Raw genomic sequence first — 13,691 nt, forward strand, 5'->3', positions numbered from 1 at the left:
ATATAAATTCAAGTTGAAAAGCTATGTTTTCTATTAGAAAATTAAGGCAAGTACATTATGGAAGAAAGTAGAAAATGAAGAAACAAAAGCAAGAAAAAAATCATTGATCTACTGTCAGTGACAAGCATCATTAATATTTTATAAACTTACTTCTACTTCTTTTTGTTTTGACAAAAACTTAGGCATATGCCATATGCAGAATTTTTCTCCCTACAATTAAAAGCGAATCTTTATTTCCTAATTTCCTAAATTCATGTAAGGAAATAAAATTCAGTTTTTACTTGTTTATTCCAACTTTTGAAAACTTTTTCAATCTGTAGAAAATCGAAAGAATAATGCAATAAACTCCTGTAAGTCCCTTCATCTAGATTCATCAGTTGTTAATATTTTGCTACATTGCTTTATGTATCTGTATTTTTTTTGACAGACCACTTGAAAGCAAATTGCAGACATCATAACACTTAGATACTTTAGTATGTATCTTCTAAGAATACGTTCTTTTACAAAGTCATAATATCATTATTTATACATTAGACAATTAACCTTAATTCAGTAAAATAATTTAATGTACAGTCTCTATTAAAATTTTCTGTTTGCCTCCAAAAAGTCTTACAACGTTTAGACCCTGAATTCAGTTAAGATTTCATCTGCTTCATTTCAGTGGTTATGAATGTTAATCTCTCTTAATCTAGAATATTCTAGGACTTCCCTGGCAGTCCAGTGCTTAAGACTCTGTGCTTCCACTGCAGAGGGTATGGGTTCGATCCCTGGTCAGGGAACTAAGATCCCCCATGCCATGAGGTATGGCCAAAATTTTTTTTAATCTAAAATGTTCCCCCACATTTTGTTTGTTTGAAGAGTACTGTACAGTTGTCTTTTAGATATTCTGAATATGTCTAATTTTTTTCTTATGATTCAGTTCAGTTCAGTCGCTCAGTCATGTCCGACTCTTTGAGACCCCATGGACTGCAGCATGCCAGGCCTCCCTGTCCATCACCAACTCCCAGAATTTACTCAAACTCAAGTCCATTGAGTTGGTGATGCCGTCCAACCATCTCATCCTGTCATCCCCTTCTCCTCCTGCCTTCAGTCTTTCTCAGCATCAGGGTCTTTTCTGATGAGTCAGTTTCTTATGATTAGATTTGAGTAAACATTTGGCAAGTGTGTTTCATTGCTTCAGAAGGTTGATAATGTTGCATGTCTCACTTTTGCTAATAACTGAATTTATAAACCCTTGATTAAGGTGCTAGCTGCCAGATCTCTCCATTGTAAAGGTTACCTTTTCCCCTTTGTGATAAATAAATCATCTTGGAGGCCAATACAGATTTGAATATTGCTCTTTTCACTTAAAATTACAGGTATACATTTTCTATATCATCTTAAAATCACCTGATATGCTAAACTATTATGAACATATAGTTTCTTATCTTTATTAAAAACAATACCTATTTATCTGAATACTATGTGCCAGGCACTATGTTAAGTACTTTATACACATTTTTTTGTTTCTTTAACATAACAACATCAGTTTATCCTCCAAATAAGATAGAGACTATCATTCTCTTTATTTTACAACAGAAAGCTTCAAAGAGGGATAGTAATTTTCTTACCTTGGTGATTCTCTTCTCTTCCCTCTCTATCTCTTCTTTCTTTTCTTCCTTCCTTTATTTATACTTGAGGTAAAGTATATATAAAATTTACCATCGTAACCATTTTTAAGTGTACAATTCAGTTCCTATTTTTGTGTCACCATTCTCCAGAACTGTTTTCATCTTGCAAGGCTAAAACTTTGTACCCATTAAACAATTCTGAATTCCTCCCCTCCCTGCAACCCCTAGCAACCACCATTCTACATTCTTTCTGTTTGAATTAAACTGTCCGAGGAACCTCATATAAGTGGAATCATAAGTATTTGCCTTTTCCTAACTGGCTTACTTCACTTATAATATCTTCAAGGTTCATCCATGTGATAGCATATGACAAGATTTCCTTCCTTTTTAAGGCTGAATAACATTCCCTCATGTGCCACATTTTGTTTATCTGTTCATCTATTGATGGACTCTTGGGTTGCTTCTGCCCTTTGGTTATTATAAATAATGCTGTTTTGAACATGAGTGTACAAATATTTTTTTGAGACCCTTTTTCAGTCCTTTTGGGTTTGTACCTAGAAGTAGAATTGCTGGATCATATGGCAATTCTGTTTTTAATTTTTTTAAAAAAGATATTTAAAGATATCAGTCTCTTGGAAATCCTCTTAGTAGTAGTAACAATGATCTATGTATAGAGGACAAACTTAAGCAGAAATTGACCTTCCCTTTATTCTGAAAATCTAAGGTTTGAGGGCTAACAAATTTTTGTGGTTTTGACAACGTGGAATGAAGATCCTTCTGGATTTAGACAGGTTCCCTATGTTTAGTGGATCTCTATGTTTTTTTTTTTTTTTTTCTTTTCGCCTTGCTCTGGGCACGTGGGATCTTAGTTCACTGACCAGGGATTGAACCCACGTCTTCTGAATTGGAAATGTGGACTGGACTGGACTGCCAGGGAAGTCCTGTGGACCTCTGTATTGGATGATACCTTTTTCTTTATCGCCTGTAGTCAGTTTTGTGCTTCAAAAATCTGTCCAAATCAATTAATTCTTGGAAGTTTCACTGAAGTCCCATGAAGTTTTCCCCTAAGTGCGTCAACATTCATATAAATACCTCTTGTGATATATTTGAGTCTTTATTCTCTTTCTTTACTGACTGGTCAAATTGCTTATTGTTTGTCCTTTTCGAGATGGCTAATTCGAGAAAATTTAAGCCAAATCTTGTACTGCTTTTCTGTTTATATCCTCCCCCCGTACCTCTGCCACCAAAAAGAGAAAAAGAAAAAAGCACTACCCTGAAAGAAATTACCTGGATAAATGAATGATGCACTGGCCCTTAAAAACTATGTTAGAAGTATCATTTAACTAACCGTTCTTGCTGTTGTTTTCATTTTCATTGCGCTCTTATGATGTGCCAGGCCTTTTATTTAGGCACTGCAAAATAAAAATTAATACAATATAGATCCTGGTCTCAAAATGCTTTGTAGCCTAGTGAGGATATATTTATGCACAGAACTATGTCTTGAGTGGTATACTGTTGTTCTGAGGCAGTATGAAGAAGGAAACCACAAACAGTTCCTAGAGACAGACAAGGAAGATGTCAGACCGGAAGGGGATATTTGAGTATGGCCTTCAAAGATAGGTAGAATTTGAGGGGCCAGAAGAAAGAGGAAAATATTTTATGCACATGAAAGATATACAGTGTTATGAACATGTTCATATCCTTGTCCAGTTGTTTAAGGAAGTAGAGTTTTTTTATGATTAATTTGAAACAACTTTTTATCCCTAAATTTCACACATTGTTTTATCAAAGTTTCTTAAAAGCAAACATTAAAAAAAAAAAAAGACCTCAAGAGTGATAGTTTTCAGATGATGGAAAAAAAAAAAGAGGAATGACTTTCAGAATGGAGAGCCCTTATGAAAAAACAGTGTCTTCTGTAAATAAAGCTGGAAAAATACTGTCAGTGTGTTCTTTGTAAATAAATGTCTCTTTTAACTTATCCACCCAGGATCTGAAAAGGAAAGCCACTTCTCTTTCATCAGTCACGAGGTACATGACAACAGAATCATTGATGCACTAGGAAGAGAGTTGGGTTCCAAATCTCACTCAGGGATCTAGAAGAGGGGAGAGAAGCCAGTGTTGTGCTCAGTTCTTCTGATCAGGGTTCCTGTGGCTCTGAGTGTTTTAATTCTTCTTCCCCTTCTTCTGTCTAGACACTCTGAAACATTGTTTCTTTGAGTTTTAAGATAAGCTTAAAACTGTGTTGTCTGTCCTATATTAATAGCTATACTAAACTTCTGAGGCTGTTGTCCTGTCAAAGAATTTCTGGAGATTGAAGAGTTAAGTAGATTTTTGTGTTTTCTATTGGAATTTCCACTTGGTGAAGTAGAAATAATATCCTGAAATGATACTCTGAAAGTCCATAAAATGATGACAGTTGTGCATGGCATGTCCCTGTTGTATATGATCTGAAATGAATTTTTTTTTAACTAGTAAGTAATGAGGTCTTTGGTACTTTGTAACTTTTCTACAGCCTCATTCATAATTGCTCAGTGGGAAACACATATCTAAGTGAATAATTGAGCTTCTTTTGGTTAAGACAAAATATTTTCTGTCATTTTGTTAGTCTCTCATTTTGATTCTCTCTCATTTTGATACTACTGAGACTACTTTTGGAGACTGAAAACATAGTTAATTTTCTTGCAGGTGAAGTGTTGAGTTTTTTAAACCTGTGGAGTGTGCATTGAAATTATAAAATAATATTTTTACATGTAAAATAGATTGAGTTCTATAGTGGATGAATGTTTTAGAAGTAGACTTTGCTCTGTGTATATGGGTAATGGTGTAAGTGGTGTGGCTCAGGTTTTTTGTATCTGACTTGATTGTAAATGATTATAAGGAACTTTGGGTTGCGTTACTCAATATTAGGTCCAGAAGATCCACTGCCTTCTTTCTATATTTAATATGCAATAATATTTTCTGTATAGACACACATTTTATGGTGCTTGGGAGAGATTTTGAGGATGTGGGTTTAGTGTCCTATAAAGACAGTTTTATAGTTCATTAAATGTTACATAAGCTTTGTGAATGAATCTTTTCTCTGCACAATTAAAACTCCACGAAAGAGACTCTCCGGTTAGTGTCTTAAGGCTCAGAAGCGTTGGCCGTGAGGAACCAGCCTAATACATTTTCCCCATTTTTCTCTAAGGTATTTTTTTTAAGACATCATGATTTTTTCCTTTTTTTTTTAAAGTAAACTTTTTATTTTGTATTGGAGTATAGCCAATTAACAATGTTGTGATAGTTTCAGGTGGACAGCAAAGTAAGAAGTCATGATTTCTTGAGGTATAATCATGTATTTTCTAGCCAGCTTAATATGAAACAGTTTTGGTCTTCAAAGGAATAAATCCATCTTTGTTAACGGATGTGAAACCCTTATGTAATCAGAGTTTATAGAAAAACATCCCTTACCATGTCTGTTTTATCTGAATTGGCAGTAAAACATCTCAGCATGCTCTACATGTGGAGACTTTGACCTCATATATAGCTGCTGTCCTTGAGTCTCTTGTTCTATCTTATTTTCTAGGTGCGCCACCGAGCTTCTGGCCAGGTGATGGCTCTTAAGATGAACACGTTGAGCAGTAACCGGGCAAACATGCTGAAAGAAGTGCAGCTCATGAATAGACTCTCCCATCCCAACATCCTTAGGTAATGGCTTTTCCTTCCTTCCAGAGATCAGTGAGAAAGCTGAAACATTATTGGAGACTTGTTAGAATAGTAATAATAGCTGAAAAGAGGGATTCCAGGTTTCATGCTGAAGCTGTCTTGCTGGAATTTAGCTGTGCTGTAGGTCTTTTTCTACCTATTGAAACAATTTTCTGGTAATTAACTGCATTTAATAAGGCAACTTTGGGGACTTCCCTTGGTAGAGCCAGAAAGCTTTCTTGGAGGAGATCGACTAAAATTGGAACGTGAAGTTTAATAGGATTTTAGAAGATAGGGAAGGAACTCAGAAAGGAACAAAATTGTTGTTGTTGTTCAGTTGCTAAATTGTGTCTGACTCTTTGTGACGCCATGGACTGCAGCACACCAGGCTTCCCTGTCCTTCACTATCTCCTGGAGTTTGCTCAAACTCATGTCCATTGAGTTGGTGATGCCATCCAATCATCTCATTCTCTGTCTTCCCCTTCTCCTTCTGCTTTCAATCTTTCCCAGCATCAGGGTCTTTTCCAGTGAGCTGGCTCTTTGCATCAGGTGGCCAGAGTATTGGAGCTTCAGCTTCAGCATGAGTCCTTCCATGAATATTCAGGGTTGATTTCCTTTAAGTCACTGGTTTGAGTTCCTGGCTGTCCAAGGGACTTTCACGAGTCTTCTAGAAACTCAGAAAGGAACAAAATAATAACAAATAAAGCATAAAGGTAAAAGTACAAAGCTTTTTAAGGAGTCAGTGAATTAAAAGCCCATTTGGCTCTGGAGTATGCAGAAGAGGAGAAAACTAATGCTCCTACTGAAACCCTTAAGAAAAAATGAAGGAATTTTGAGGACTTCACTGGTGGACAGTGGCTAAGACTCCTCGCTCCCTATGCAGGGGGCCTGGGCTTGATCTCTAGTTAGGGAATTAGATCCTGCATGCCACAACTAAAGATTCTATATTCCACAAGTAAAAGATCCCACATGCCGCAACAAAGATGGAAGATTGTGTGTGCTGCCACTATGACTGGCACAAAATAAATAAAATTAGAAAACAAATATATGTTTGAAATGGGAAGGAATTTTGCAGAGCTGAATATCAAGTGCCTATGAAAGAAATTTGCCCAAAAGATCCTTCAAAAGGTAAGGAATGAAGCTTATCTGTAAAGAAGCTAAGTGCTCTCACAAAGACTATAGGCAGATGTACAGAACTGAGATTCTGATGGCTAGAATGGCAAGAAAAGCTGGCAGCTTCTATGCACCTGCAGAGCCCAAACTGGCATTTGTCGTCAGGATCAGAGGCATCGGTGTTGTTCAGTTCACAGATCTGAAAGACGATGCAACCTCTTCACCTTTGTCAAGTCTTCAATGGCACCTTCGTTAAGATCAACTATGCTCCATTTAACATGCCAAGGACCATGGAACCATATATTGCGTGGGGGTAACTGAACCTGCAGTCAGTAGATGAATTGATCTGCAGATGTGGTTATGACAAAATCAACAAGAAGCAAATTTCCCTGACAGATAACACATGGATTGCCTGATGTCTTGGTAAATACAGCATTATCTACATGGAGGATCTGATTTATAAGACCCATACTGTTGGAAAATTCTTCAAAGAAGGAAACAACTTCCTTTGGCCATTCAAATTCTCTTCTCCATGAGGTGGAATGAAGAAAAAGACCACCCGTTTTATTGAAGGTAGAGATGCTGGCCACAGGGAAGACTAGATCAACAGCTTGTTCAAAGGATGAACTAAGATATCTACTATGATTATTTTTGTGATCTGGTCAGGAAGTAAATAGAGCAATTTATTGGACTGAAAAAACATTTTGTTAATAATAAAAGCAATGAGAAAACCATTTATTGAAGTCTTCCTTGTATGCTGGATGTTTTGCCTGTTTAAAGATTTAATTTTCACAATTTTTCTCCATTGAAGAAACTGAGGCCAAGAGGTTATGTGTTGTCTGAGGTCTGTAACTTTGAGGTAGGACACTTTCTACCATGTTTCTCCTAGAAGAACTTTTTCTGTCATGTCTCTCCTAAAGGATTTGACAGGATAGCATTGGTAGATAAATGTGGAAAGGTAGAGCTGGGCCATTCTATGCAGAAATATTTTGCCCAAAGCCAAGAAGATTTTATTTTATGTTTTATGTGTTGAATTCTGAACAGGGATTAGATGACAGAGGGTAGCTAATGGCAAATTCAAAATGGTTTAATGATGGGGAGACTGGTGACCAAGAGATCAGTTAGGGGACATCTACAGTGTTTGAGATGGTTGAGTCTTTTTTTTTTTTTTTCCTACTATTTAATGTATAGTATACAGTATATAGTATATGTTGTTTAGTTGCTAAACTGTGTTCAACTCTTTGCAGCCCCATGGATTGTAGCCCATCAGGCTCCTCTGTCCATGGAATTTCCCAGGCAGGAATACTGGAGTGTGTTGCCATTTCCTCGAGATGGTTGAGTCTTGATTTGATGTTCTGCTTAGGAATTTTTAAGCTGATTATATTTTCATCTTGTTTAAAAAATAGTGTTTTATTATTATTGATACATCATCACTGTGGATCATTGAGAAAATAGTATTCTCAAAAACAGGAAAATAAAAAATGGTCCTTAATCTCAGCATCTGGGCATCAAGCTCGTATTAACATTTGATATATATTCTGCCAATCTTCTTTATTCATCACTTCTGTTTTTATTCTCTTCACTATGAACTTGACTGGTAATTGCATGGGAAGATTAACTCTAAACAAATTTTATTTCCTGACAGCAGAGTTTAAAGATGTAGTTGTTATATAAAGAAGTAGAATACTATAGTGTACTGATTAAAAATAGAGGCTCTGGATTCCAGATCAAGCTGCCTGAATTCAAATCCTGGATCTTTGGAAAGTTATTTAACCTCTGACATCCTTAGTTTTCCCATCTATAATGAGGATAATGACCTTAAATCCCTCATAGAGTTGTTATTGAGGATCAATTTAATCCATATAAAGCACCTTGGAATAGTACTTGGTTTTTGTTAAGTGTCCAGTAAATGTTAGCTATTATTAGTTTCTTTTCCTCTGGCTAGTTCTTTAAATGGCTCACTGCATCCCATCTGTCTTTTATCATTCATTCACTCACCAAACATTTGTTGAGGGTTTACTGCTGTTTCTAATACATTCAAGAGTTTTCTGCTAGAGTGATGCTATTGAATAGAATAGAACTTTCTAAAATGATGGAAATGTTCTTTATCTGTGCTGTTCAATAGCTTCATGTGGTGATGAGCATTGAAATGTGGCTAGTACAAAGAAGGAACTAAATTTTTTATTTGATTTTATTTAAATTGCCACAGGAAGCTTAGCAGCTACTATATTGGACAATCCTGGGCTTTCAGTCTATGTACATCTTTGCTCTTGTTGAATACCATTCCTATTCTGATGTCTCCTTGGTCTGCTTTCTCAGCCTGTCTTTTTTTGCCTCGTTGTTCAGGAATGACACACCCTTCCCTTTTAACTTATAAAAAATCATATTCTTGGCTGTGAGCTAAGTTTTCTAACATATAAAATGTAATGTTAATTCTATCTTGATCTTCACAATAAGCCAACAAATGAGATAATGTATATAAAGTCTATAGATCTGTTATAATCCACAGTAAGCATATAATACATGAAAATTATTATAATGATTATTAACCATGGTGGGTTTGCATTTTGATGGTGACATTTTTTGTCCTGCATAACCCATCTGTCTCAAGTATAGTGCAGTTAAAAGCCTGGAAGTGGATTACTTTTTAAAAGAAGTTCTAGTTGTTTTTATCTTTCATGTTTTCATGCCTTTACTCTCATTGTATATTTTGAATACAATAGAAGGAAATTATCCTATCAAGGGGGCCTAGAGCAAGCAGAGTCCTCTTGGCTTTTGTTAACCAGAGGAGTCCCATAGCAGTAGAAGCATTTATTATCAGTCCCTAGGACTGATGTTGAAGCTGAAACTCCAGTACTCTGGGCCACTTGGTGCGAAGAGCTGACTCATTTGAAAAGACCCTGATGCTGGGAGGGATTGGGGGCAGGAGGAGAAGGGGATAACAGAGATGGCTGGATGGCATCACTGACTCGATGGACATGAGTTTGAGTGAACTCCAGGAGTTGGTGATGGACAGGGAGGCCTGGTGTGCTGCACTCCTTGGGGTCGCAAAGAGTCGGACACGACTGAGCAACTGAACTGAATTGAACTGAGGATGCATAACTGTGTTCCAGTCTCAAATTCTTAGAATTTTTATTTCTTTAATGCTTTTCTGTGTGGATCACAATAAACTGCGGAAAATTCTGAAAGAGATGGGAATACCAGACCACCTGACCTGCCTCTTGAGAAACCTATATGCAGGTCAGGAAGCAACAGTTAGAACTGGACATGGAACAACAAACTGATTCCAAACAGGAAAAGGATACGTCAAGGCTGTATATTGTCACCCTGCTTCTTTAACATATATGCAGAGTACATCATGAGAAACACTGGGCTGGAGGAAGCATAAGCTGGAATCAAGATTGCCGGGAGAAATACAGTAACCTCAGATATGCAGATGACATCACCCTTATGGCAGAAAGTGAAGAAGAACTAAAGACCCTCTTGATGAAAGTGAAAGAGAAGAGGGAAAAAGTTGGCTTAAAGCTCAACATTCAGAAAACTAATATCATGGCATCCAGTCCCATCACTTCCTGGCAAATAGATGGGGAAACAGTGGAAACAGTGGCTGACTTTATTTTTGGGGGCTCCAAAATCACTGCAGATGGTGATTGCAGTCATGAAATTAAAAGATGCTTACTCCTTGGAAGGGAAGTTATGATCAACCTAGACAGCATATTAAAAAACAGAGACATTACTTTGTCAACAAAGGTCCTTATAGTTAAGGTTTTTCCAGTAGTCATGTATGGATGTGAGAGTTGGACTGTGAAGAAAGCTGCATGCCAAAGAATTGATGCTTTTGAAGTGTGGTGTTGGAGAAGACTCTTGAGAGTCCCTTGGACTGCAAGGAGATCCAACCAGTCCATCCTAAAGGAGATCAGACCTGGGTATTCGTTGGTAGGACTGATTTTGAAGCTGCAACTCTAATACTTTGGCCACCTGATGCGAAGAGCTGACTCATTTGAAAAGACCCTGACGCTGGGAACGATTGAGGGCAGGAGGAGAAGGGGACAACAGAGGATGAGATGGTTGGATGGCGTCAGCAACTCAATGGACATGGTTTTGGGTGGACTCTGGCAGTTGGTGATGGACAGGGAGGCCTGGTGTGCTGCAATTCATGGGGTCACAAAAGAGTCGGACACGACTATGCGACTGAACTGAACTGAATGCTTTTTTTTTGTTTGTTTGCTGAAGCAAGGAATACAACTTTATTGGAAAGCTAGGCGTCCTAGAAGATGGCAGGCTAGTGCCCCTGCGTATCATCTTATCTGGGTCTGAATGCCAGTTTCTTTTATAGACAGAGAAGAGTAGGAGGTGAGGAAAGTGAAACTGAGGCCGCTCAGTCGTGTCCGACTCTTTGCGACCCCATGGACTGGAGCCTACCAGGCTCCTCTGTCCATGGGATTTTCCAGGCAAGGCTACTGGAGTGGGCTGCCATTTCCTTCTCTATGAATGCTTTTCTAGTTGTCTTAGAAATTTACTGTTCATACTTAATATTTTTTGTGATTCAAATTTTTTGTTCCTATTTGTTAGTATGGCTCTTAGCCTATTTTCAAGCTGTTAGTATAGGTTAGTTTGTTTTTAGAGGTACAAAAGCTGAGACAGAAATATGCACCAAAGTTTTCCTTCAAGATGGGATTTAAATTGGGAAGAATCCATCTCTTGGAACCCTAGGGTTTTCACCAACTTGCTTAACCCTCAGGGGCTTAACCTCAGGAGGGAGGTGGCTGAGCAGATGAGCCTTTCAGTTTCCATCTCTGCTTCATCCAGCCAGAGAAGCTGTTTTATACTGAACTTCCATCTAAGAGTTTTGCAGGAAAGATCTCCTATTTAAAAACAAAGAAAAAGTTGAAAATTGCTGCATTAGTGATTTTGAAGGTGTAAGCTATCTGCATGTGCTGCCAGATGGTGGGCATCTGATCCTCTGGGCATGAATTGGTCCTCTGCTGGCACAGCTATTCTGTGCCCAGCATGAGTGAATGAGCTGAACCTTTGCAGTTTTATTTCTCTCTGTTTCTTGACCCCAGCCTCCCTATTTCCTCTTTTCTTTTTATCTTTCTCCCTCCTAAAATTTCTAGTTGGAAGGAAGAGAGTGGCCCTGGTGAGACACAGAGGCAAGTAGATGTGTATATTTTGTTTGTGTGTATGTATTTTTTTAATACATGGATACGGTTAAGATTGTTTTATCATCAGTTGCTCTAACTTATCGGTTGAAAAAAAGAACAGTAAAATGCTTTGTTGAGGGCAGGGACCGATAGTTTGGACCTCTTGTGAATAAGGTTGTTTATGCCAGGAAGTCTTATGCTCAAAGATCTGTAATCCAATTCTGTGCCCTGCTCACTTCCACTCCCCAATGGCCTTTTTGAGGACCTGTACCAAGATTTGTTCTCATACCTCTTTGTTATTCTTCACGCCATGAGAAATTTAATATTTCTTTTAGACTCCTTGTTGACAATCTCATGTTTACTTCTTTTTAGGCCACATTCTGAATTTATTTTCCTATCTACCTATTTTTATTCAGAATCCATATTCAACAATATGATTGCCATTTTGTTAAAATGAAGAATATGCTTTCAAATCACCAAATATTTATTTAGAACTACTCAGTCCAACCCCATGCTAGGTAATACCATGGTGAATAGATGAAAAGTAGAGGGCTGTTATCTCCCAGATGGTCACCTTAGGAAGCAAACTGTATGCCTAGGAAACAGACTAATATCTGCTAATGCTATGAGGATGTGTCAGAGTATTTTCCCAACCTCATTATTAAGATAGCAGTCTTTCCAGTTACCCATTATGAAAATCCCAAACTCATCTCTAGTTATTCCTTTTATTCCTTGCTTTTAATCAGAAACTAAGCTCTTGATTTTAAACTTTCAATGACTTTAGCATCTTCTTCTTCCCCTATGCATCTGTCAGTTCAGTCCTCTTCACTTTTGCCTCGAATGAATTGCCCTCCTTTTTACTTTTCCTGATACATAGCTCTAACCGTATAGCTTATACAAAGACCTGGCTCATTGGGAAAGACCCTGATTCTGGGAAAGCAAAAGGAGAAGAGAAGGGAAGGCAAAAGGAGGAGAGAGCAGCAGAGGATGAGTGCGTTAGATAGAATCATTGACTCAATGGACATGAATTTGAGCAAACTCCAGGAGATAGTGAAGAACAAGGAAGCCTGGTGTGCTGCAATTCATGGGGTTACAAAGAGTTGGATACAACTTAGCGACTGAACATTTCTTAAAAACTTTTTGTGGCTCCCATTTATTTCAGAATTGAATCAGAAATCCTTTAGACAGACAGCTAATGTCTGCTCTGTTTTTCTAGCCTTATCTTCAGCTATTCTTATGCACATTCTTATGCACTCTGTGATTTCCTAATTGTGTTCTCTTGGACAAGTTATTTGACCTCTGGGCTTTGGTTTCCCCTAATATTGTTTTCTCTTCTCTGTACTAAGCTAGAAAGTCTGATAACTTATGAATTGAGTCTGAGTTCTAATTTCATATAACCAGAACGTTTTTGTTTAAAATAAATGTGGAATAAGCTTCAGTACTATTTATGTCATTGTCTGTGGATAGTGAAGTAGTGTAACCCCAGAAAAAAGGTGATTTTTAACAAATTTATTGAGATATAATTGACATACAATGTAAGATGATTGTTAATATAAACAATGGGTACCAATTATTGAGCACCTGTTTTGGGCCACTGTTGATCATATTTCCTATCCCACTCACATGTTTTACTTTCTAGATGTCTCCCATTCTCAGCAAATGGAATTACCATTCATCTGTTACTTATGCCAAAACCCTAGGTGTCATCTTTAATATTTTTCCTTTATACCCTGCTTCAAACCTTCAAGTAGTTTAGCATTATTTAAAAAATATTCCCTGAGTCTGATTACCACTTATTACCTTCATAGCCACCATCCTACTTCAACAGTCTTAGTTGATCTCCCAGATCCCCTCTTGCTTCATGGTAGCCAGTTTGAACTTGAAGAAGGTAAATCAGATCATACCATCCTCCTCTGCTGAATTTCCTTCTATGACTTCTTGTCACTCTTCAAATGAAGTCTAAACTCAGGGCTTTGATATTGAGATGTGTGCATAAAAGACCTTAAATGAGTTGACCTATCTGCTTCTCTGACCTTATTTTCTTCTTCTTTTTTTAAAATGTAGACCATTTTTAAGGTCTTTATTGAATTTGTTACAATATTGCTTCTGTTTTATGTTTTTTAGCTATGAGGTTATGTTT

The 13,691-nt window shown here is 37.4% G+C and overlaps 1 protein-coding gene across 4 annotated transcripts in view; it reads left to right on the top strand.

The window, feature by feature from the left end:
• TESK2 (testis associated actin remodelling kinase 2) overlaps positions 1-13,691 on the top strand; it is a 136,235-nt gene that overhangs the window by 60,843 nt on the left and 61,701 nt on the right. For all 4 annotated transcript variants that reach the window (XM_052636823.1, XM_052636824.1, XM_052636827.1 and 1 more), the window contains exon 3: positions 5,176-5,297. In XM_052636823.1, coding sequence (XP_052492783.1) covers positions 5,176-5,297 — 122 coding nt within the window. The remainder of the gene's footprint in view (positions 1-5,175; positions 5,298-13,691) is intronic.

This window comes from Budorcas taxicolor, chromosome 3 (assembly GCF_023091745.1).
Source record: "Budorcas taxicolor isolate Tak-1 chromosome 3, Takin1.1, whole genome shotgun sequence".
NCBI lineage: Eukaryota > Metazoa > Chordata > Mammalia > Artiodactyla > Bovidae > Budorcas > Budorcas taxicolor.